A 21,024-nucleotide genomic window follows, 5' to 3' on the forward strand; every position below is an offset into this window, starting at 1 on the left:
AAGCAGCAGGCCGAGGCAAGGGTGATGGGTTCTATCTATCCCCACTCTAGCTGCGAGGAGGAGGTGAGTCTTAGGCAATGTCATAGGCCAATCATGGACCAGAAGTATCCCTAACACCCATCCTTGATCATGTCTGCCATACACAGCTATTTTGAATATATTTAGGGAGGTCAAACAGACTTCTGTTACATGTCAGATAGATGCAGGAATATCCCACATGTTTAAACAACAATGAAGAGTAAATCACAAAGTCTCCTAGTTGCACACTTCATTTGTACCCACAAGTACAAAAGGTCCCTGAATGAAACACTCCATTGAGAGGTCACCAAAATGGTAAGCATAGACCTTAGGTGTGTAACAACTGAATTTAAAAACTACTACTAAATATAAGTTTAAAAGAGTTTAAATGTCTCATAAAATAAGGCAATCAGAAGCTAACGACCGTGTCTGCTGACATTGTTCATTCCTAAGTGTGCACTCAATTTTATGCTGCCTTGCTAGCACAGACAGTAAATGACAGGTTGGTTTTGTGAAAAGACAGCAGGGTGTGGCCAGCTTCAGAAGACGCCACTATGTCTGAATCTTTACAGTAGATTCTCCTTAGTGCATGTTCTATAGAGGTCTCAAAACACTCATGAGCATCTCTCACAGAGGAAACAGGTTCAGGTTCCTGTGACCTCCTGGCCACAGTGTAGAGCCTTGTTTTATAAGGGGCTCCTGTTTGTTTTCTTGTGACTTTAGAGATGGAAGCGAGGGCCTCCCACTTACAAGAAAGCACTCTGCTACTAAGTTCCATTCCCAGCCCCTTTGTCCATCTTTAAAGGCATCTTATTTGACATATGTGGGTGCGTTATCAATATTAAACTGCCACCAACAAGACTTCACACACAAACAAAACTTGTTCCAAAAAAAAAAAAAAAGCCGGGTGGTGGTGGCTCACGCCTTTAATCCCAGCACTCGGGAGGCAGAGCCAGGCGGATCTCTGTGAGTTCGAGGCCCACTGGGCTACCAAGTGAGTCCCAGGAAAGGCGCAAAGCTACACAGAGAAACCCTGTCTCAAAAAACCAAAAGAAAAAAGAAAAAAAAAAAACTTGTCTGACACACATTTTCTTCAAAAGACACATCACACACAACCTTCTCATGCATGGAGGCACCAGGAAGCACTTCATCCTGGTGTCCGTGGGCATGCTAGCAATAACATCATCAAAAAGCACAGAAATGTGAAAGAGAGAAGGTAGCATAAAACAGACTATAAGAACAACATCTGTGATAGAAGAAAGAAGGCAGAGTTTTGCCTTGTTTGACCTCAATTGTGAACATGCACATTGAGGGAAAAAAATTGAACCTTTTTGCCTCTCTACACATGTGAAAAAGATGGGGGCAGGAGGTGTCTCAAGTACTGATTCTAATTTGCAAATAATCATCACCAAGTGGGTGAATTTACACAAGAAATCAAGGAAGTCCTGTACTAGCCTGTTAAATCCCTTGAGAACACTGACAGTGTCTTAATACATATAATTTTGTGCTAACTATATACCATAGTTAATGTTAAAGGGTGACTTGTGCTCATATAATAATCCTAAAACTACTATTCTACAATGGCGGAAGTGGTCCTGGAGCTGTCAAATCACTTGTCACATCACATAGCCACAGGGCTGTCATTAAAATCTAGAGCTCAAGTTTATCTAACAGACTTTTTTCTTGTGCTATACTGCATAGGGTTGATTATCATGTATTATTGTCCACTTTTTTTGCTCTAGATGTGTGTTCTCTCTGGTTTTATGTCAACTCGACACAAGGAACGCTCATCAGAGAGGAAGGAGGCCTTCATAAGATCAGACTGAACACACGCTTGTAGGGCATTTTCTTAATTTGTGATTGAAGTGAGAGGGTCCAGCCCATTGTGGGTGGTGCCATCCCTAGGCTGGTGGTCCCAGTTCAATAAGAAAGCAGACTGAGCAGCCATGAGGAGCAATTCAGTAAAAGCATCCCTCCATGCCTTGACATCAGTCCCTGCCTCCAGGTTCCTGCCCTGTTTGAGTTCCGGTCCTACCTTCTTTCAATGATGGAGCTGTGGGATGTGGAAGTGTAAGCCAAATAAACCCTTTCCTCCCCAAGTTTCTTTGGTCATGGTTTTCCCTCATAGCAATAGATAGCGTGTGGAGGACAAAGTGCTTTACAAAAATTATCTCAATGATCTTTGCTTCTCTTTCTGCATCCTAATATGTAGTAAAGTGTATGGCACATAAATACTTGCTGAGCTGAATTTAATTCTTCTCCATTTGAACCAAAGGAGAGCTCTATGCATGTTCAGGAATGGTTGAAGTGACTTATAATCCTCTCCTACCCTTCTTTCTTGACAGGCCCCACACCTTGCACATTTCTGCTCTGCTATTTATATCCATGCTGTTTACAAGTTCTTCAACAGTAACACAGAAGGCAGCCAAAGTGCCGTCCCATTAAAAACCTTTCCTCATCAATAGCTTATAGAGACGATGTCTATTATGATCCAAATCCTTGTGGCATAACAGGTCCACAGAAGAGCTAAGTGTTCTGCTTAACGGTCATGAAATAAGATATGTATGAAGCCAAAAGATGGTACTCAGGACCCCACCCCTGTCATAAGCAAGTACACCATCAATGTGAAGAAGTCTGTTCCCATAATAAATTGTATTATTGAAATAGTCTGCTTCCCTGGGTAGCTTTGGAATTTGTGCCTATCTAACCTCTCACACTGAGTTTAGCGTAGGCAGAGAGAACACTTTGGAAGGAGGAAGGAGTGGGCTTTGGAAATGTAGTGAGTAGACAGGCTTTCATAAGTCTGGAGAACAGAAATGGCAGCATCACCAACAGCGCAGGAATGGTTGTGTCCAAGCAGGCCTAAAGTCGACATCATTCATCTCTCTTCAAAGGCAACAGTGTAGAGTGGACAAGAGTTGTGACTTCTCTCCATTTTGGTCTTCTCACTTCCCTCCAATATTACAAATATCCCAAAAGTAATTACTGTAAGAAACTTGACCATCTTAGGGTTTCATTGCTGTGAAGGGACACCATGACCACGGCAACTCTTATAGAGGAAAATGTCTAATTGGAGTAGCTCACTAACAGTTCAAAGGTTCAGTCCTTTATCATCATGGTGGGACATGGTGTGCAGGGAGACATGGTGCTGAAGAGGTAGCTGGGAGTTCTACATCTTGCAGGCAACAGGAAGTTGACTGAGTGTCACACTGGGCAAAGCTTAAGGAAAAGAGACCTTAAAGCCCTCCCCTACAGTGACACACTTCCTCTAACAAGGCCACACCTATTCCAACAAAGCCACACCTAACAGTGCCTCTTTCCTATGATGGTCAGTTACATTCAAATACCCACACCCCCCAAAACTATCCACTTTTTTCTAGTGTTGGCATTGCAGCTATTGGGCACTTTAATGAGAGAGAGGGAGGAGAGAGAGAGAGAGCCTGAGTGAATTCTAGGCACAATCTCCAAAGCACAGAAGGCCAAATGCTTAATGCTTCCTGGAGTCTTGAGCGCACCATCTTCAGAAGAAGATGGATGTAGAAGGAAGTCCTTTGGGCTGTTCAATTTTCCAGGAGAACACACAACCCTGGATCTTAATGTGGATTTTAAGTGTAACCAAGTAATTAAAAAAAGAAATTAAGCAGAGTATACGCCAAATTGCACTGGCCTTACCCAAGGTGAGACTAAACTTTGCTACCTCTGGCTGGAAGGGTCTTCATGAGTGACAGCCTGCGGGATGCTGAGGGACTTCTCTCAATTGTGTCCGTCCCCACCCCACCCCCACCCCCAAGCGTTGGCGGCGCTGCTCCTCGGCCTGGCTTTCTAATAGGACTTCCATTTACAAGTAAGCATTGTGTCAAGGGGGCGACTTTCAAGCCTGTTAAGTGACTCTCACTCCTTTCCTCTGTGTAGACAGCTGAACGCTGGCTGGGGCAGGTCCTGGTGTGTGCTGGGGAGGCTCACTTTGATATGGCCCCTGCTACATGGAAGATCCGTTTCCCCCTCTCTTTTCTCCGTACCCCTTCTCTCTTGTTCCTTTTCCTTATCTCTTCACTCCCCTTTTCTTTGATTTTTCTTCTCCTCTTTCCCATTCTCTCTTCTCCATTATTGTTTTCTGTTACTGTTAGTCTTCCCCTCTCCTCCCTCCCTAGGACCCATGAAAGGCGAGTATTTGGCTCACCAGGAATACACCAACACTGGCCTCGAGTATTTCTTGTGCTGAGAGCGGAGGGTTAGGGAGCCTTTCCGCTCCAGCAAGTTCGTGGGTCCAATCTCATAGCAGTGCTCTTTACTGTCGAAACAGTCCAGACAGGCGCTTCTAAAGGTCCCCATGCCTGCGCTCAAGCTGAGAACAGACCGGGTTAGTCTTCCCTCAGCACCAGCCCTGCTCTGCGTAACAAGGACTGAGATTCTCTGGTCTCCTAAGCAACTGGGTGGGCGGAGTCAATAGAGAAGGCGGAGTCAGTAGAAGGTGGGGTTTCTCGGCTTTACTCACCTGATCACCTGTCTTCTGATTACTGATTTGAACTACATTTCCCAGGATGCAGTGAAAGTAAGAGTCGGCACAGACTTTGGAAGGCGGGCTGCATGCTAAGGATTTGTAGTTGCACTGGCTGGCTAGCCTAACCTAAACAAGGGGATCAGGGCAGGTAGTGCAGGGAATCAGTTAAGGTGAAATGGCAGTGGCAGCTGTTTTGACTGGCCTTCTGCTACCGCCACACCTCTGCTCACAATGATGTTTGACTGAAAGAGAGCAAGAGAAAACCCCCGTCCTAGAATATGACCTCCCTGTACATCTCTATTGCCTGCCAAACAGTAGAGCCATTCAGCAAATGAGATGAACAGTTTGAGCAGCCAAAGGCTTGGTTCCAGTCCCAGATGCCGAGCACTGCCTTCTTCCTATGACAAACAGCGCCGGGATGGAACTGTGCAGTGTGGGGGAGGGGAGGAGCAGAGAAGGGAATTAGTGCCTTTGGAATATGGAGACCAAACGACTTCCAGGCAGTTTAGGATCTGGAATTCAACTCCCAGAGATCTATCTACCAAGATCTTTATAACTTCTGACATTTTGTGACAACACTAATTCTTGTCATTATTGTGTTGTGTCTTCCCAATGTCAAATGAACAGATGTGTATGATATTGGCTACCCTTTACTCAGAATTCCACAGACCCCAGAGGGTACTGAAAGTTCGCCTGTCTGGTGAGGCATGATAGACTTCTCTAGCGTTCAGGAGGCTGAGGTGGGGAGCTTAAGTTTGAGACTAACCTGGGATACATAGTGAGGCTCCATCTAATAACTAACTAAACAAAAAACGGGCTTAAAATTCATATGAACCAATCAGAAGAGTAGAACTTATTTGGTTCCTGATTCAAATATACAATCTGGAAAAAAAATCGAAATGAGCCCATTTTCATTAAAAAAAAAAAAATCACATGCAAAAATTAATAATGAAGAGGATATAAAGAAGTAATTCACATTAGAAATAGATTCATTTATCAAAGATGCATTGTATTGATGTCTATATTGAGGAGTTCTTCTGGATCTGATTTTTGCACATATGATTACACACATCTTCCAGGTGCTTTCCTGGAACCATTGGTCACAGCGTGGATACCAGGGGTAGGCCAAGATCCTTATTTTGCTCACAGCCACGGCCATCCATGCTACCTGAAGTCAAACGCATAGTCTCCAGTCATGAGCGAAGTGCCAGCCAAGTGCCAAGGGCTGCAATTTCAGCCTTTCCTTTTTGATAGAAGGAGAAAGAGAAGTGGACTTTAAAAGGGTTAATGAGCGCCACACATTCAATCCTGTCCAATGAAAGCAGAGAAGAGTCCTGTCTGCCTCAGGGAACAAAAAGAACACAGCCACATTCCCTTTCTGTCTTAATGTTGTAGGGATCTAGCAGAGTCACTGGATCCAGGGTAAACAGTAGAGTGAATAAATGTTGTCACTGTGTCTAGGGTAAACTTTGGAGTGAAGAGTTGTTTTCTAGAAGCACTTTGACCTTGAAGAAGCATTGTGGGAAACAATGATTGTTTTCCAGGGTTTGTAGAATTTTTTTCCTGACGGAGCTTAAGAGCCTTTGCATGACTTTGGTCACATGATGCTTCTGGCACACCTGAAGCTCTTAGATTATTGGGTGCTGCAAATGGTACACAATAAGGACTAAAGGAGCAGAAGCACGTGATGCTTTCCTTTAGAGAGACATATAGGTTAGATTAAGGATCTTGGTATGAGGAAACACTTTACCCAAAAGATAACTTTGTGTAACAAATCAATAAATATGCTTTTGTTTGAGCTACAGCCCACCACAGACCACACAGAACTAAACATTTATCTGGGAGTGATTTTTTTTCTTCGACTAATTCACACAACACGGGACACCCTGACATCTTAGTCACTGTTCTATGACTGTGAAGAGACATCATGACCAAAACAACTACTATAAAAGAAAGCATTGAGGAGGGTGGACTTGCTTACAGTTTCAGAGGTTAGTCCATTGTCATCATGGTGGGAGTCACAGTGGCCTGCAGGCAGACATGGTATTGGAGAAGTAGCTGAGGTTCTATATCCTGACCCATACTCAGAGAGAGGCAAAGAGAGTGAGATTGGGCCAGGCAGAGGCTTTTGAACCCTCAAAGCTCATCTCCGGTTACAAATTTCCTCTAACAAGGGCACACCTACTCTAAACAACACTATGCCTCCTAATCCTTCTCAAGTAATGCTACTCTATGGTGACTAAGCATTCAAATATATGAGCCTCCAAGGGCCATTCTTATTCAAACCACCACATCTCACTGCTATCATAGCTTTGTGTTTATTTTACTTAGGCTTCAAATGAAGGTGACATTATATGCATGTAGCCAGCATGACAAGTTTCTGCAGATGGAAGATACCCAGAACCACGCTCTTTATGCAGTGGATGGCTGCAGAGACTGGGAAAGTGTTAAGGAAGGATGTGGTGATATTGTGTTTCCCAATATATTGTACACCCTAATAAACTTATCTGGGGTCAGAGAACAGAACAGCCACTAAATATAGAGGCTAGAAAATGGTGGCACACACACCTTCAATCCTAGCATTCTGAAGGCAGGTATCTGTCTTCAGAATGTAGTTCAAAGCCACACTGGAAACAGCCAGGCATGGTGACACACGTCTTTAATCCCAAGAAGTGATGGCAGGAAGCAGAAAGGTATATAAGGCATGAGGGCCAGGAACTAGAGTCTTATTAAGCTTTTAGGCGTTCAGCAGCATTTCAACTGAGATCCATTCAGATGAGGACTCAGAGGCTGCCAATTTGGGAAACAAGATCAGCTGAGCAACTGGCAAGGCGAGGTTAACTGTGGCCTGTTCTGCTTCTCTGATCTTTCAGCATTCACCCCAAAACCTGGCTCCAGGTTTGTTTTTATTAATAAGACCTTTTAAGATTCGTGCTACAGAGGGAAGCCTGGTGGGTCCTGCTGGAGCTTTGAAAGGTGTTCTGCAGAAAAGTGTTCAGCAAAACAAATCCAGTTTTATTTAGGAGTTCTTTAAGCCACGCTGACTGCCCATTTGAGTTAGTGAATATGCTTTTTATTATCTCTTTTCATAAAGATTTATTTTAGTTTAACTACGTGTGTGGCTTTGGGGAGGTATGTGCACGTGAGTTCAAGTGCTCGAGGGGCCACAGCCGCCAGATCCAGTGCAGCCGTACACGCTTGCCCTCTGAGCTATCTTTCCAGACCCGTATTTTCTCTTGTTTATATTAACCTTCCCAAGCTCTATTGCCCTAAATATCTTCCTGCATCTTGTCCTGAGATGTGTCCTTGTGCGCAACTGTATTACACTCTCCTTATATACACTAGCACACTATATAGAATTTTTGATTTCTTGATTTAGCAACAAAATAGGACAGAATGGTACTTTGTGGGTCTTTGTGATGGAACGAATTACAAGCGTTCAGCCCTCAATTTCAATTACTGTTATTATTATTATTGCAACTGGACTATGCCTGTGTTATGTGAAAAAAATGTTGACCATATGTGTGTAGTTCCCTAAATACACTATTTTCAAGTGAAATTTCAAACCATAGGTCTTTCTGATGAATATATTTTTATCATGTTTTCCTTTTCCCCCTTCCCAGAATGTCTTACAGAAGTTGTAATGTCAATAATGCCAGTTCTGTAAAGTGTCTCTCCTGAAGGATCACAAAATGGCACCACTGAGACCAATCCCACAAGAAGACTTTTAACCATATTTAATACAAAACATAACAGTCTTAATCAGAAAAATGGGAGGGAGGTTTTGGGTGTTATCAGTGATGACAGGTTGATTTTAAACTCATACAGAATTCCTCCTGATTGTAAATAAACTTGGCAGTTTACAAACACAAAGTCACAGATCATCAAAACACTCCAGTTTGTCCAAACATGATCAAGCCAACCAAGAGCGCGACTTAAAGTCATGCCCTCTGTTTACATTAGTCCCTCTTCAGCCCTTTGCTGAAGACCAAATCAGGGCCTCTCAGGTAAGTGCTCTACCACTGAGCTACACCCCAGCCCTAAATTTCTTCATTTTATCAGACCCCTGAAAAATCTGCCAGGAAGAATTGAGTGGGACAGCAAACTTAAGCCAAGGAAAAACCAATTAGGTGTGGCTTAGTTTCCTTTCCCGTTGCTGTGATAAAACACCCTGACAGAAGCCACTCAGTTTACTTCTGCTCACAGTTCCAGGTTTGTCATCATAACAGGGAAGTCACAGCAAGCAAAGCTGAAGGAAGATGCTCAGATCACATCCATAATCCCCAAAAGCAAAGGATGGGTGCATGAGGTTACCCTCTGCATTGTACATACTTCAGGAAAACACCACGGGGGGAGGTGAGGGGGGGGGTGGGGGGAGGTGGGGGGTGGGGGTGGGGGGTAGGGGGGTAGAAGGGAGGGAGGGAGAGAGTGGTCCCACCCACAATTAAGATCAGTCTTTCCATATCCATACATGGAAAAGTTAATGACATACATGGAAAAGAGGCCCACCTCATCTTCCATGCCCATCCTAGCTAATAGCCAGGTGCTTGTGCTCAGTTCCTAGGAGAGCCCCAACTCAGGACCTTCCAAGGTCAGAAGCACCATGCACTCCCCCATCATTAAAATTGTTCTTTTTTACCAAACCCCCCCCCTCTCTCTCAAATTGCCTATATTTCTTTTTTTATTTTTTAATTATTTATTTTCATTTCATACACATTGATGTTTTGCCTGTATATGTGTTGTATGAGGGTATCGGATCCCCTGGAAATGGAGTTACAGTTGTGACTGGTAGGTGCTGGTGCTGGGCACTGAACCTGGGTCCTCTGGAAAAGCAGCCAGTGTTCTTAACCTCTGAGCCATCTCTCCAGCCCCAATCAATTTTCTTTCTATCAAGCTAAGAGACAAAATTTTGCATGGCTGAAAATTCATGTGTATGTCAATGCATCTCTATGTCAATCCAGTTTAAATAGATTTAAAACTGTACTTGCATTGTATGAATAGATTGAAAACTGTACCTTCACTGTATCAAGCTCATAGTTGATGAACTGGACACTGATGGTTTAATCAAGGATTGCAGAGCATTTCTATTGCTGTTCTCCAAACACAAGGACCTCCCATCATGTACCACATACACGCAGATGGGTACTTTATCAGACACACAAATGTAGGAGCCACCTGTTATCTGGAAATGATATATTCTTATTCATTCAGATTCTTTCCATCTCTTCTTTCCTCTCTCCCTCATCCTTTCTTGACTTTTCCTCCTTTTGTTTCTTGCTTTTCAATGCCCTTGTTTTTTTCATCCCTTCATTTATTTCCCTGTCTGCTATCTCTCTCCTTTCTTCCCCTCTTTTTCTTCCTGTCAAAGTAGTATAAATTTGAGAGTCAGAATCCTTTCTCAGCATGATGATGAAGGAGAGGAGGAAGAGGAGGAGGGGGAGAAGGAGGAGAAAACTAGTACCGTTCAAGGTTATAAAAATGTGAAAGAAAAATAGCTGGACCTATAAACAAAGTCCTGTAAGCTGGAGCCAAATTTTATGGCCCAGGAACTACTGAAGGAATCAGTTGACAATGGCATCAATCTTCTTTCTTTTCCTCTGACTTCTGGGAAATTACCAACAGTTCAACTGCAGCTGCCTGTTTTAGAATGATTTTAAGTCTGAGTGTGGTTCCTCTGTGTTTCTAATTTAGACTGGACCAGTCAGGCCTCGACTTGCCCTCAGGGCATTGTCATTAACTGGTATTGATTAAGTGTTAGGATGCAACAGGCATTCTTTCAGAAACTTCCACTAGCAACGTGGGATTGATGTATTAAATATTCAACATCTAGTATTCCATAATTCATCATTTCCCTTATTTTAATATCTAATCTAGCCAATAAGTAAAATTCCCTGGCAGAAATGTCCACAGCTATCATGATAAAAATTTAATTTTGTAGAACAGTAATGACGTGCTCTAACATAAATGCAGATTAGAGCCTTCCTTAATATCGTACAAATGGTATATCCTTAATTATTTAAAGACGAAATATCCGCTGTCACCAGTGGTCTAAAGAGCCTTTCATTTCCCCTTTTTCTGCCCAGTGCAGCTTTGATTTCTGGAAGTTTGCCATTTGCCAGTAGCAAGGACTAGACGATTTAACCATCTTAACAGCTCTTAAGAAGAAAGAAGTCCAGGAAATCCAGGCAACATTGCCGAGGCTTTTTTGTTTCTCCTGCTCTTCAATCTGGATAAAGGATTATCCTCTCTCCTTGAGCAAGAAGCTCAGCAGGAGTGGGAGGAATTGGATGCCTCTTTGCTCCGGGTGAAGGTGGACATTTTTTCTTTCCCCAACAGGCCCCGCCCACAGATGCTCAGCAAGGAAGATGGGTAAGGGACTGTCAGTCCGGGCAGTTCCTGGCTGTTTGGGAAGACAAGTGTGCATTTGAGCCCGAGGCTGCCTCAGTATTGCCCATGGGGTTGAAGGGCTCAGATTTGGAAAGCTTCCTGACCCTGGCTGAGAAAGAAAAAGCCCCAAAGGAAATAAAAGTGCCCCCCTCCCACCCTGCATTTGCTTTAATGTGAGGTCTGGAAATTCTCCAAGAAACACCAATGATTTCTAGATAAAGTTCTACTGAGGGCAGTGCCTGGGCAAGTACATTCTTAAGAACAAAGAACAGAGAACTGAGTCACTCCACCTCCTTAGGTCAAACAGAGGTATTCTTGGGCTTATGCAACGTGCTGTGCAACTCGGAATTCCAGGGATACCGCTGACTTAAATATACATGAATCCCAGGCCTGACCACCTTAGGACCAGTTTCTCTATTTCAGCCTCTGACTGATGGAGCAGAGAGGATTCTAAAACTCTACAGAGCCGCCTCTCGATTTCCTGCCTGAATCCAAGGGAATATGAAGATGATGCAATGTTGACCCTGTGGTTACGTCACCTCACACGACAAAGGAGATTTTTCTGATGTAATTAAGAGCACCAATTGCTTGACTTTGAGTTCATCAAAAAGAGACCTTATCGTGAAGACAGTTTCCCCGACTGTGGCAGAAGAAAATGGAGGAGGAGTTTGGGGTGCAGTAACCAGCACTGAAGAAGACAACTCGGTTATGCAAAGTCTAAAGGAAGGGTCTAGAAGTCCAAGGGTGGGCTACAGCTGACGGCTAGCAGGAGAATGAAGGTGTCTATCCTACAACTGCAAGGAACTGGATTCTACCACTACCTGTGATTCTCCCTCATCTCCTCCCCAGCATCCAAATTAGAAGGCGATTCAGTTGACACCTTGGTTGGAGATTTATAAGACCTTAACCAGAAAATTCATCCAAGCCTGGCCAGACTTCTGGCTTACAAAATGTTGAATTAATAAATGTTGTTGCAAAGCTCTTTGCATCTGTGGTAATGTGTTTTGCAGCAATAGAAAATTAAAAGAAGTGTCATTTTTAGAAGTATTGTTTAAGAAATGTAATCCCTAAAGATGATGATTTGTGTCTTGCGGTGTAGAAGCCATGCCTAATGAGCAGAAATCCCACTGGAAAGGGAGGAGTATGTGATCAGGTGAGCTTTTTGTAACTGACATAGTAGAAGAGGGCCAGGAGAACCTACTATTACACTCTCTTTGACCATGTGAGTGGTCCCTTTCCTTTATCCTCAGGAGATGTTCTGATTTTAAATTCTATCCTTTGCTCCATTTGAATTCTTTAGACCCTGAATTTTCTTGTTTCCATTAACATTGCGATTTCTACTCTGATTTGGGGAGTATCTTTTGCTTATCTTTTGCTCTTGGTATTCATAGGTTTGTTTGCTTCTTGAGACAGGGCTATTCCCTGTAGCCCAGGATGGTCTCTAGTTCTCAATCCTCCTGCGTCAGTCTCACTGGTGCTGGGATTATAGGGAGATAATCACCACCCCAAACTTTTGGCTTACCTTTTTGGACTTAGCTTTCTAGATTTATTTAGAAGGAGGGTCATTCACAGAAAATGTAATTAATATTTTCTTTTTATAGAAGGAAATTAAAGTATTTATTTTGGTTATTGCAATTCATATTTTATATAATGGTTTTTCTCCTCTTACAATGTTTCCTTGCTGTCTTCTCAATTCAGCCTACTCTACGGGACATACCCTTTCTCCATTATACTTTTCATCAATGAAAATACATATCATATTCTTGCTTTCTTGGTAGCTCTTGTGAAGTTGTTTGAACATTATCTTTGGCCTGCCGTTCCCTATTCTTCCATCAAGAGTGAAATGTTATCCTTGACATTATGGAAGATGACAGGCCTGAGAAGAAGACATATCATCACAGACACTTACCTGATTAGACTGAGCTAAAACTAGTTTGTCTTCATTCCCATTTGAAATTATTTGAGACATGGAATTCATAGAATATCTCAGGCATCTCAGAGAGAAAGGAAATAGCCTCAGGTAATGCAAGAAGACGTGTTTCTACCTGAATAGGAAGACAGGGCTGCCAAAGTTTCCTTGCTTATGTTTTATCCAAGAGCAAGTTGCTGACAGCCATTCAAGTGGGATGGTTTCAAACTATGTGTGAAAATCAATTCAGTATTGGCCATCTCTTCTAACAAAGCCAAAGGGAGAATGGCTGGTTCATTTTCTCTCAGGGGACTTCAGCATCCACCAAATCTAAACGCCCACATCCAGAATGCAAGAGCACCTCCACAGTTCCCAGAATTACCTCTGAGCTCTGCATTCAAGGGCAGTTTGCCTGCAGGAGAATTAGGTCACCAAGCCCTTCAGCAGGTTGCCCAAGTCAGCATCACAACAGCATTAGTAGTTCTCCTTGGATGACCCAATCCTAAACACACGAGCACAGTGAGAGCAGTCTCAAAGATTAAGGTTTCCAGATAAAATGGGATGGCCGTGAAGGTGGTTTGGTAGAAAGAACAGTGGCCACTGGTTTGTTTTGTGTTTCTGGCTCAGTCTATTTCTCCAACTTTTGCAGAAAAGTTTACGGTAGACTTTAAGTTTTGGCCATGTGATTCTCAAGGGCTTTGAGGAAACTCCTATTCTGGCTCTAGTGGGCTAAGTTTAAGAATGTATTTGGAATAGGATGCAGCAGTCTGGAAGCTCAAGGGCAGTGGACGGGACTGCCAGTGCCTGGGGTTACAGTACCCTTGCAGCCATATTGCTGGACTGAGACACGGGATATGCAAAGGAACAATAATCAGACCACATATAACAGTAGAACTCTGACCCACAGTCTGTAATAATCGGTCCAGGGAATCTACCAGCCTGGAAAAGGGTAGCCTATTATAAGTCAGACTTATAGGAAGCTGCATACTACCGCTTGTGACAGTCTCAGAAGCCATACAATGGCCCATAAAAATTGACCCCACATGGCCAGGACTTCATTAAATGAAAGGTCCACTAATTTTGTCCCAATCTGCATGCAACATCCTATGATAACAGTCCCCAGTCAAGTTTCTTTTTTTCCCCACTTTTATGCCTACCTTTGAATTTCTGCCCAAATGCAAGCTATGGTGGCTAACTCTCACTACAGAAAACTCAGAATAAATAGCTTTTATATATGCTCATGTTGCTAATCTTCATTTAGTTCTAGCATACAAAGCTGACTTTAATGAGGGGCTCCTGGCTTCAGTGAGGAGCTGGGCAGAAATTAAGATTAATCTTCTTGGAGAACTCATCCAGTCTTAGTATGTAAGTCTAGGGGTAATGCCTCCAGAAGGACTAATTGAAATCTCTACTCAGCCATGTCCACTGTCAATATGAACCTTGTGGTAAGAATTTCAGAAGATTGAACCTCTCTTTGTCCTTTGGGGATGAATTTGCTGTTCTCTGAGGTATATTCTAGTTGTGCTGATCTTTAGAACCTTCAGATCATTCAACTATGCCTGATCTACCTCAGGTGAATGTGTCTGCTCATCCCATCAGTCGCAGCTTACAAAAGATCAAGGTTGACATGACTGTAATAAACTACAGTGTAATAGATTTATCTGACTGGGTAAGTAGGCTGTCTCTTTCTCTCTCTCTCTCTCTCACTCTGTGTGTGTCTATGTGTGTGTCTGTGTATACATGCAGGTATAAGTATAGGGCCAAGGACAATCACAAATGCTATTTGGGCATTTTCTACTTTTTTTTGCAGGGTCTTTCATTAACTTGGAACTTGCTACGTAGCCTAAACTGGCAGGCAGACAAACCCCAGAGATCCCCCTGTCTCTGCCTCCTTAGCAAAGGTGGGTTCTGGTATTCAAAATCAGGTCCTTATGTTTGCAAGGCAAGCAGTTACTAACTGAGCGATTTCCCTAGCCCCTGGGAGGTATATGAATATAGAGACATATCTTTTATCCCAAACTCCATAGTTACATATACTATATGCATATAAAAGGTGAAACTAGCAGGAACAAAGGTGAAGTGTGGTTACCATTGAGAAATCGGGTGTTATTCTGATGGGTTTACCTTTATAGTCACTTGCCTTTTTCTTGGCTCTCTTATATTCTTTCTTTATTCTGTACATTTAGTTGTTTAATTATTATGTGTCGAGGGACTTTTTTTGGGGTCTAGTCTGTTTGTGTTCTATAGGCTTCTTGTATCTTCATAGCATTTCCTTCTTTAAGTTGGGAAAGTTTTCTTCTATAATTTTGTTGAATATATTTTCTGTGCCTTTGAGTTGGTATTCTTCACCTTCTTCTATCCTATAATTCATAGTTTGGTCTTTCATGGTGTCCAAATTTCTTGACATTTTGGTTCATGACTTTGTTGCTTTAGTGTTTCCTTCGACTGATGAAACTATTTCTTCTACTGTATCTTCAATGCCAGAAATCCTCTCTTCCATCTCTTGCATTCTGTTGGTTATACTTGCATCTGAAGTTCCCGATCTTTTACTCAGGTTTTCTATTTCCAGCATTCCCTCTGTTTGTGTCTTCTTTATTTTTTCAATTTCCCTTTTCAGTTCTTGGACTGTTTCCTTTGTTTGTTTCATTGCTTTTTCATGATTTTCTTTGAGTGTTTTATTGTTTTCTTCCAGGACTTTATTGTTTTCTTGGAGGGCTTTATTGTTTTCTTCTAATTTGTTTGCCCTTTCCTCTAGTTGTTTACAGCGTTCTTCCAATTTTCTTGTCTTTTCCTCTACACAAGCCTCTACCTTCTTCATGAAGTTACTCATAAGGCTACTTTCTTCTGCTTCTTCCAATTTTTGGTGTTCAGGTCTAGATGTTGGAGGCGGGCTAGGTTCTGGTGATGCTGTATTGCTCTTCATTTTGTTGTATGTACTTCTGCCTTGACGTCTGCCCATCTCCTTGTGGTTCCTTCTTGGTCTTATCAGTGTACTTGTTTCAGAAAGAGCTGACAGATTCAGGAAGACACTCTCTCTTGTCCAAAGGAGTTCTCTGTCAACTCTGGTCCAGAGGGAAGTCAGGGGCAGGATGGGAGCAGGAAGTGGCTGGGGTCTTGGGCAGATGGGCGTGGGGGCAGGGCGCGGAGATTGCAGGGCTGCTGGGGGACTGGAAAGGGGATCCTCCGGTGGGCTAGAAGGGGACCTGCCGGTGCAGAACCTGGGGCAAGTGGGCAGGTCTTCGGGAGTGGCTGGTGCCCAGGGATGGGGTCCGGGTTGGACCCGGATACTCACCTCTGGTCCAGAAGGGAAGTCCAAAGTGTGGTTACCAAGGTGTACAGTATGGGTAGAGAGTTGGGTAAATGCTTCTCAAATGGTATAATATTTCAGGTAAGAGGAATAAATCAACATGCTTACAACACACTAGCTATAGTTAATACTCTATGACAAAAGCTGGCTATTTTCATATTTTCTCATTCTGGATATTTTCTTCCTCACCATACAGCCAGTACCCTGTCAGTTACAAAAGCAAATAAACAAACAAACAAAACCCTATTCATCCTTTCTTCAAAATATGTCTTCATTTGGTTCACTTTTCTCCAATTTCTTCCATGTTTGGCGTCCTCAATCTGACACTAGGCTCTGAGTTATTTGTCCTGCTTCTACTACCATTCATTTTTCCACAGAAGTCAGAGAATGATAGTCACATCAAATGTATCTCAGCATAGCATAATTCAGTGGCTTCTTGTGACTCTTGAAATAAAAGTCTAAGTCTTTGTATTCCTCCATGGCCTTATAGATGAACGTAGACCACATATTTTCCCCAACTCCTTTTTAGTGTTTCTGTCCCTTCTATCACCACACATTTGGATCATTTCTGCTTGCAGAGTACCCTGGGATCATTTCCACATTAGAAGTTTTGGTTTTAGTGTGCCATGGTTTTTGAGTGTGCTTCCTGGACCATGTAGCCCCTCCCTTTCTGTATGGGCATTTCTCATCTGTCACATTTTGTCCCCAGAAGCTCACCCTTGACTGTCCTATTTCATGTGGCTCCTATGTGCCAACCTTTTATCTCCATCACACAACCCTGTTTTTTCCTCTGACTGAAAGCTAAGTTTATCTTTTTTTTTTCTTCACCTACCTCTTTATCGTCTTCTATAAAATATAATCACGTAAGACTTAACTTTTCACTGACACACTGAATCTCTAGCTCCTCTTAGAACACCTGGCACAGTATTAGCATAAAACATCTCCCTAAAAAAAGTCACACAACAGCTACTAGGTCCACAAGACCCCTCCAAGCACACCGATCATACCCGGAACAGATGAGGTAACAGGTTCACAGAACATTAATTATTGCCTGAACCAAATCTTCATCATCAAGAAAATCAAGAGGACTGCACATCAACAAGAAGTTTCTCAAGTTCTATGATGACTCAAGATCATTCTCTTCTGATATTATGTTACAGTCCATGCCCCAGGCCACTTGCCAAATCATCACTGTGTCTTCCTTTGGGTTCCAGCTTGTTGGTGTTAGTTTGCTCAATTGTGGGTTTTTAATTATGATGTCATTAACTTGAGATACAGTTGATGCCCCTGACAATGAATGTCAATGTTTAACCCAGTTACACTGTATTCTGCAGTTTCTCCTTATCTTGATCTGTTTTCCAACAATATTTTCTTTCTGGTTGTCAATTAATCATTTTCACTGTAATAACTGAGTAATTCATTTTCCTCTTTAAAAATATCTCCCTTCAAACAACAATATTCATTGGTCTTTTACTGGGTGGTTTATCATTCATTTATTGATATATGGGCTGTTCACATATTAAGAATTCTGATTATATGTCATGTGTATTCCCACATCTTTCCATTATTTCATTTGTTAATATTTTGTATTTTATTAACATGAAATGTATATAAATACATAGATGTTCTATCAATACTGTTATGTTTTAGGTTTTGGTGACATGTTTAGAAAGACTGTCCCATCTTCTGAAATCTGTTAGAAATATCCAACTAAATTTCCCCAAAGAATCCCAAACTCAATTTTAGGTAAATGTGGGATTTCTGCATGTGTATTTTAACACTGAACATTTAACTAATGAAAGCTTCTCAAATACCGAATAGAAAGTTGCTTGGTCCCAGCGAGAGCGAGACACGAGTGGCCAGGCCCAGCCGCAGCCGCCGCGGTGGCACGGAGCAGCCAGACACAAAGAGAGGGGCCGTTCGCGGGGTGGGGTGGGGGGTTCGCTATGTCGGATGACGATTCGAGGGCCAGCACCAGCTCCTCTTCATCTTCATCCTCCAACCAGCAGACCGAGAAGAAGGAGAGTAAAGTCAGCATGAGCAAAAACTCGAAGCTCCTCTCCACCAGCGCCAAGAGGATCCAGAAGGAGCTGGCAGACATCACTTTAGACCCTCCACCAAACTGCAGTGCTGGTCCCAAAGGTGACAACATCTATGAGTGGAGATCAACCATTCTCGGGCCTCCGGGGTCTGTGTATGAAGGTGGTGTATTCTTCCTTGATATCACATTTACACCAGAATATCCCTTTAAGCCTCCAAAGGTTACGTTTCGTACAAGAATTTATCACTGTAATATTAATAGCCAAGGAGTTATTTGCTTGGACATATTGAAAGACAACTGGAGCCCAGCACTAACCATCTCGAAAGTCCTCCTCTCTATCTGCTCACTCCTTACAGACTGCAACCCTGCTGACCCTTTGGTGGGAAGTATTGCCACTTAGTATATGACCAACAGAGCAGAACACGACAGAATGGCCAGACAGTGGACCAAGAGATACGCTATATAAACTGGGTTTTCAGTTCTTACATTATCTGTCTGTCACAGAAGAGAGCTGCTTATGATTTTGAAAGGGTGGGGGAGGGTGGGAGTTGGTAAAGAGTAGGGTATTTCTATAACAGATATTATTCAGTCTTACTTCCTAAGATTTTGTTGTAACTTAAGGTATCTTGCTACAGTAGACAAATTGGTAATAGTGACTTTTTGAGCTGTCAGTTTTGCAAGATTAGCTGACTTTGAGTCCAACAGGGAAGAATGTACGTGTAGACACTTGGGTTTCATTGACTGTAGTCTACTGTCATTTCAAAATCAGCTTACATTTTTATAGGTTACACACATGGCCATTTATGTAAAGTCCCATTTTCTTGTTTAAAAAAGTTGGAATTTGTCTCTTTCCTTCTTAGAAGGAAACAATGGTATTTAACAGTTTATAGAGATCATTACCTCGTATATATAAAATGGACACCTGGCTATGAGACACCACGTAGGAAACGAGTAGTTAATGTATTTTATTTCATATGCAAATTACTTTAAAGGTTGAATCAGGATTTGTGGAAACCTGTAGTGAAATACCTTAAGCTGTTAACCGTAGGTGAGGAATAGGAACTGCTCAGTGGACTGGTTATGTGTTTTAGACTTCTTAGGTCTGCATTTGTTACTGTGCTAATAAACAATATTAAGAACCAAAAAAAAAAAAAAAAGAAAAGAAAGTTGCTTGGTGCTACACTAAAATCAACACGAGCAATGATGACTTCCCACACTGCTTTGCCATGTCAGTAAGATGCCTTGCATATTGGTCCACACCACCCAAGTGATGTCATCATCACTCCCAGCTAACACAGTCTCAGAAGTAGCCACCAAATCCAGATGTGCATCCCAACATGAATTTCCCAGCCCATGAGAAGTCCAGGAGGACCAATGAGTCGGGGGAAGCACACATGGGAGGGAAAGCTGCAGGGAGCGGTGCCAAGGATGTGCCGGCTTCGTTACATTGACCTTCTGTTGCTCTGGACCAGGTCAGGGTGATCCTAGTTCAAAGTCGCAGCAGCTGCAGGAAACACAGACACTACCAGAGAATTAACAACTGTGGGAGGACTAAAGGGAGAAAATAGTTCTTTCTCAAAGTGCGCACTGGTGGGGAAGTCAGCTTGTAGGGCTCTTGTAACAAAGTAGAACACCTACTGAACTGTCACAGTCATAATTTATGAATTCCATGGGAGGGAAAGAGTATTCAAAGTGATTTATTGTAGCTGAAGTTTTTCTGGTCCTGCCTGGCTCCTGCGGCCCCATGGTCCTGCAGCTGCTCAGACCCAAGTAAACACACAGAGGCTTATATTAATTATGAACTATATGGCCTATTGGCTCAGGCTTCTCAATAGCTAGATCTTACATCTTAAATGAACTCATTTCTATAAATCTATATTTTGCCATGTGGCTCGTGGCTTACCAGTTACTTTACATCTTGCTTCTCATGGTGGCGGCTGCTGTGTCTTTTGACTCAACCTTCCACTTCCCAGAATTCTCCTCTCTGCTCATCCTGCCTATACTGTACTTTCTGCCTGACTACTGGCCAATCAGCGTTTTATTTATCAGTCAATCAGAGCAACACATTCATAGCATAGAGAAAGACATCCCACAGCAATTTATGTCTAAGCTCATCTGAAATATCTGGGTTTCCTTCCTCCAGAGATTGGTACTCTTTTTGCTAAATCTGGTGGTTTGAATGAGAATGGTCCCCATAGGCTCCTCTTTTTGAATATTTGGTCCCCAGTTGGTGCAACTGTTTATGAAGGATTAAGAGGCATGGCCTTGGTGGAAAGGAGACATGTCACTAGGGCAGGCTTTGGGGATTCAAACTTTGTAAATATCATTTCCTGGTAGAACAATGAATACAGCTACAGCTATAGCAACAGGGTGGTAGATTTCATAAACTAGACATCCTACAAGGAGTAAGAATCCCTGGAGTCTATGCACCCCACAAGAACACGACAGGAAGAGAGAATTCCTCGACTGCTGAGGAGTCCCTGTCCCAACTCAACCTCCAACTGAGCATCTCCCCTCATAGTTTCTATCACAAAATCCCAAAAGAAGAAGAGGGGCTTAGGGAACCCTACTCTCTAAATACTATCAATAAAGTTCAATGTCCTCTCAATTCTAAAAAATTTAAAGTGAAATATATTTAATTCATAAATATCCACTGGATAATGCTTTTTGTAATTTTTTTAATTCAAATTATGTGACAAATAATTAGCAAGTATTAAGCCAGGTATTGTTGGAAGCATTCCTAGTATTATCTTAGTGAATAAGCACAACACATCCTCAAAATATTACTTTCATTTCATACAAGACGAAACTGAGGTGGTTTTTAGAAGAGATTACAGGATTGTAGAATCTGTATTTGAAGC

General features: G+C 42.4%; 2 protein-coding genes and 1 long non-coding RNA gene across 3 annotated transcripts in view; 2 read left to right on the top strand and 1 right to left on the bottom strand.

The window, feature by feature from the left end:
- The window catches only part of C1H9orf135 (chromosome 1 C9orf135 homolog), a 102,866-nt gene extending 98,455 nt beyond the window's left edge, over positions 1-4,411 (bottom strand). Inside the window, exon 1 of the mRNA XM_028893972.2 lies at positions 4,199-4,411. Coding sequence (XP_028749805.1) covers positions 4,199-4,350 — 152 coding nt within the window. The 5' untranslated portion in view covers positions 4,351-4,411. The remainder of the gene's footprint in view (positions 1-4,198) is intronic.
- Positions 4,412-4,486: 75 nt separating this feature from the next.
- On the top strand, positions 4,487-11,887 carry LOC119087462. Its single transcript, XR_005090930.1, has 2 exons — positions 4,487-4,570; positions 10,603-11,887. It is a non-coding gene; the product is annotated as an uncharacterized LOC119087462 (long non-coding RNA).
- Positions 11,888-18,015: 6,128 nt separating this feature from the next.
- On the top strand, positions 18,016-18,652 carry LOC114709968 (ubiquitin-conjugating enzyme E2 E1-like). The gene has a single exon (XM_037205313.1). The coding sequence runs from the start codon at positions 18,069-18,071 to the stop codon at positions 18,561-18,563; it is 495 nt and encodes a 164-aa protein (XP_037061208.1). The 5' UTR covers positions 18,016-18,068; the 3' UTR covers positions 18,564-18,652.
- Positions 18,653-21,024: the final 2,372 nt, after the last annotated feature.

The sequence above is a fragment of the Peromyscus leucopus genome, chromosome 1 (assembly GCF_004664715.2).
Source record: "Peromyscus leucopus breed LL Stock chromosome 1, UCI_PerLeu_2.1, whole genome shotgun sequence".
NCBI lineage: Eukaryota > Metazoa > Chordata > Mammalia > Rodentia > Cricetidae > Peromyscus > Peromyscus leucopus.

Bases quoted from the DNA above. Each gene is read 5' to 3' on its own strand.
- LOC114709968 (XM_037205313.1), top strand. From the start codon at position 18,069: ATGTCGGATGACGATTCGAGGGCCAGCACCAGCTCCTCTTCATCTTCA.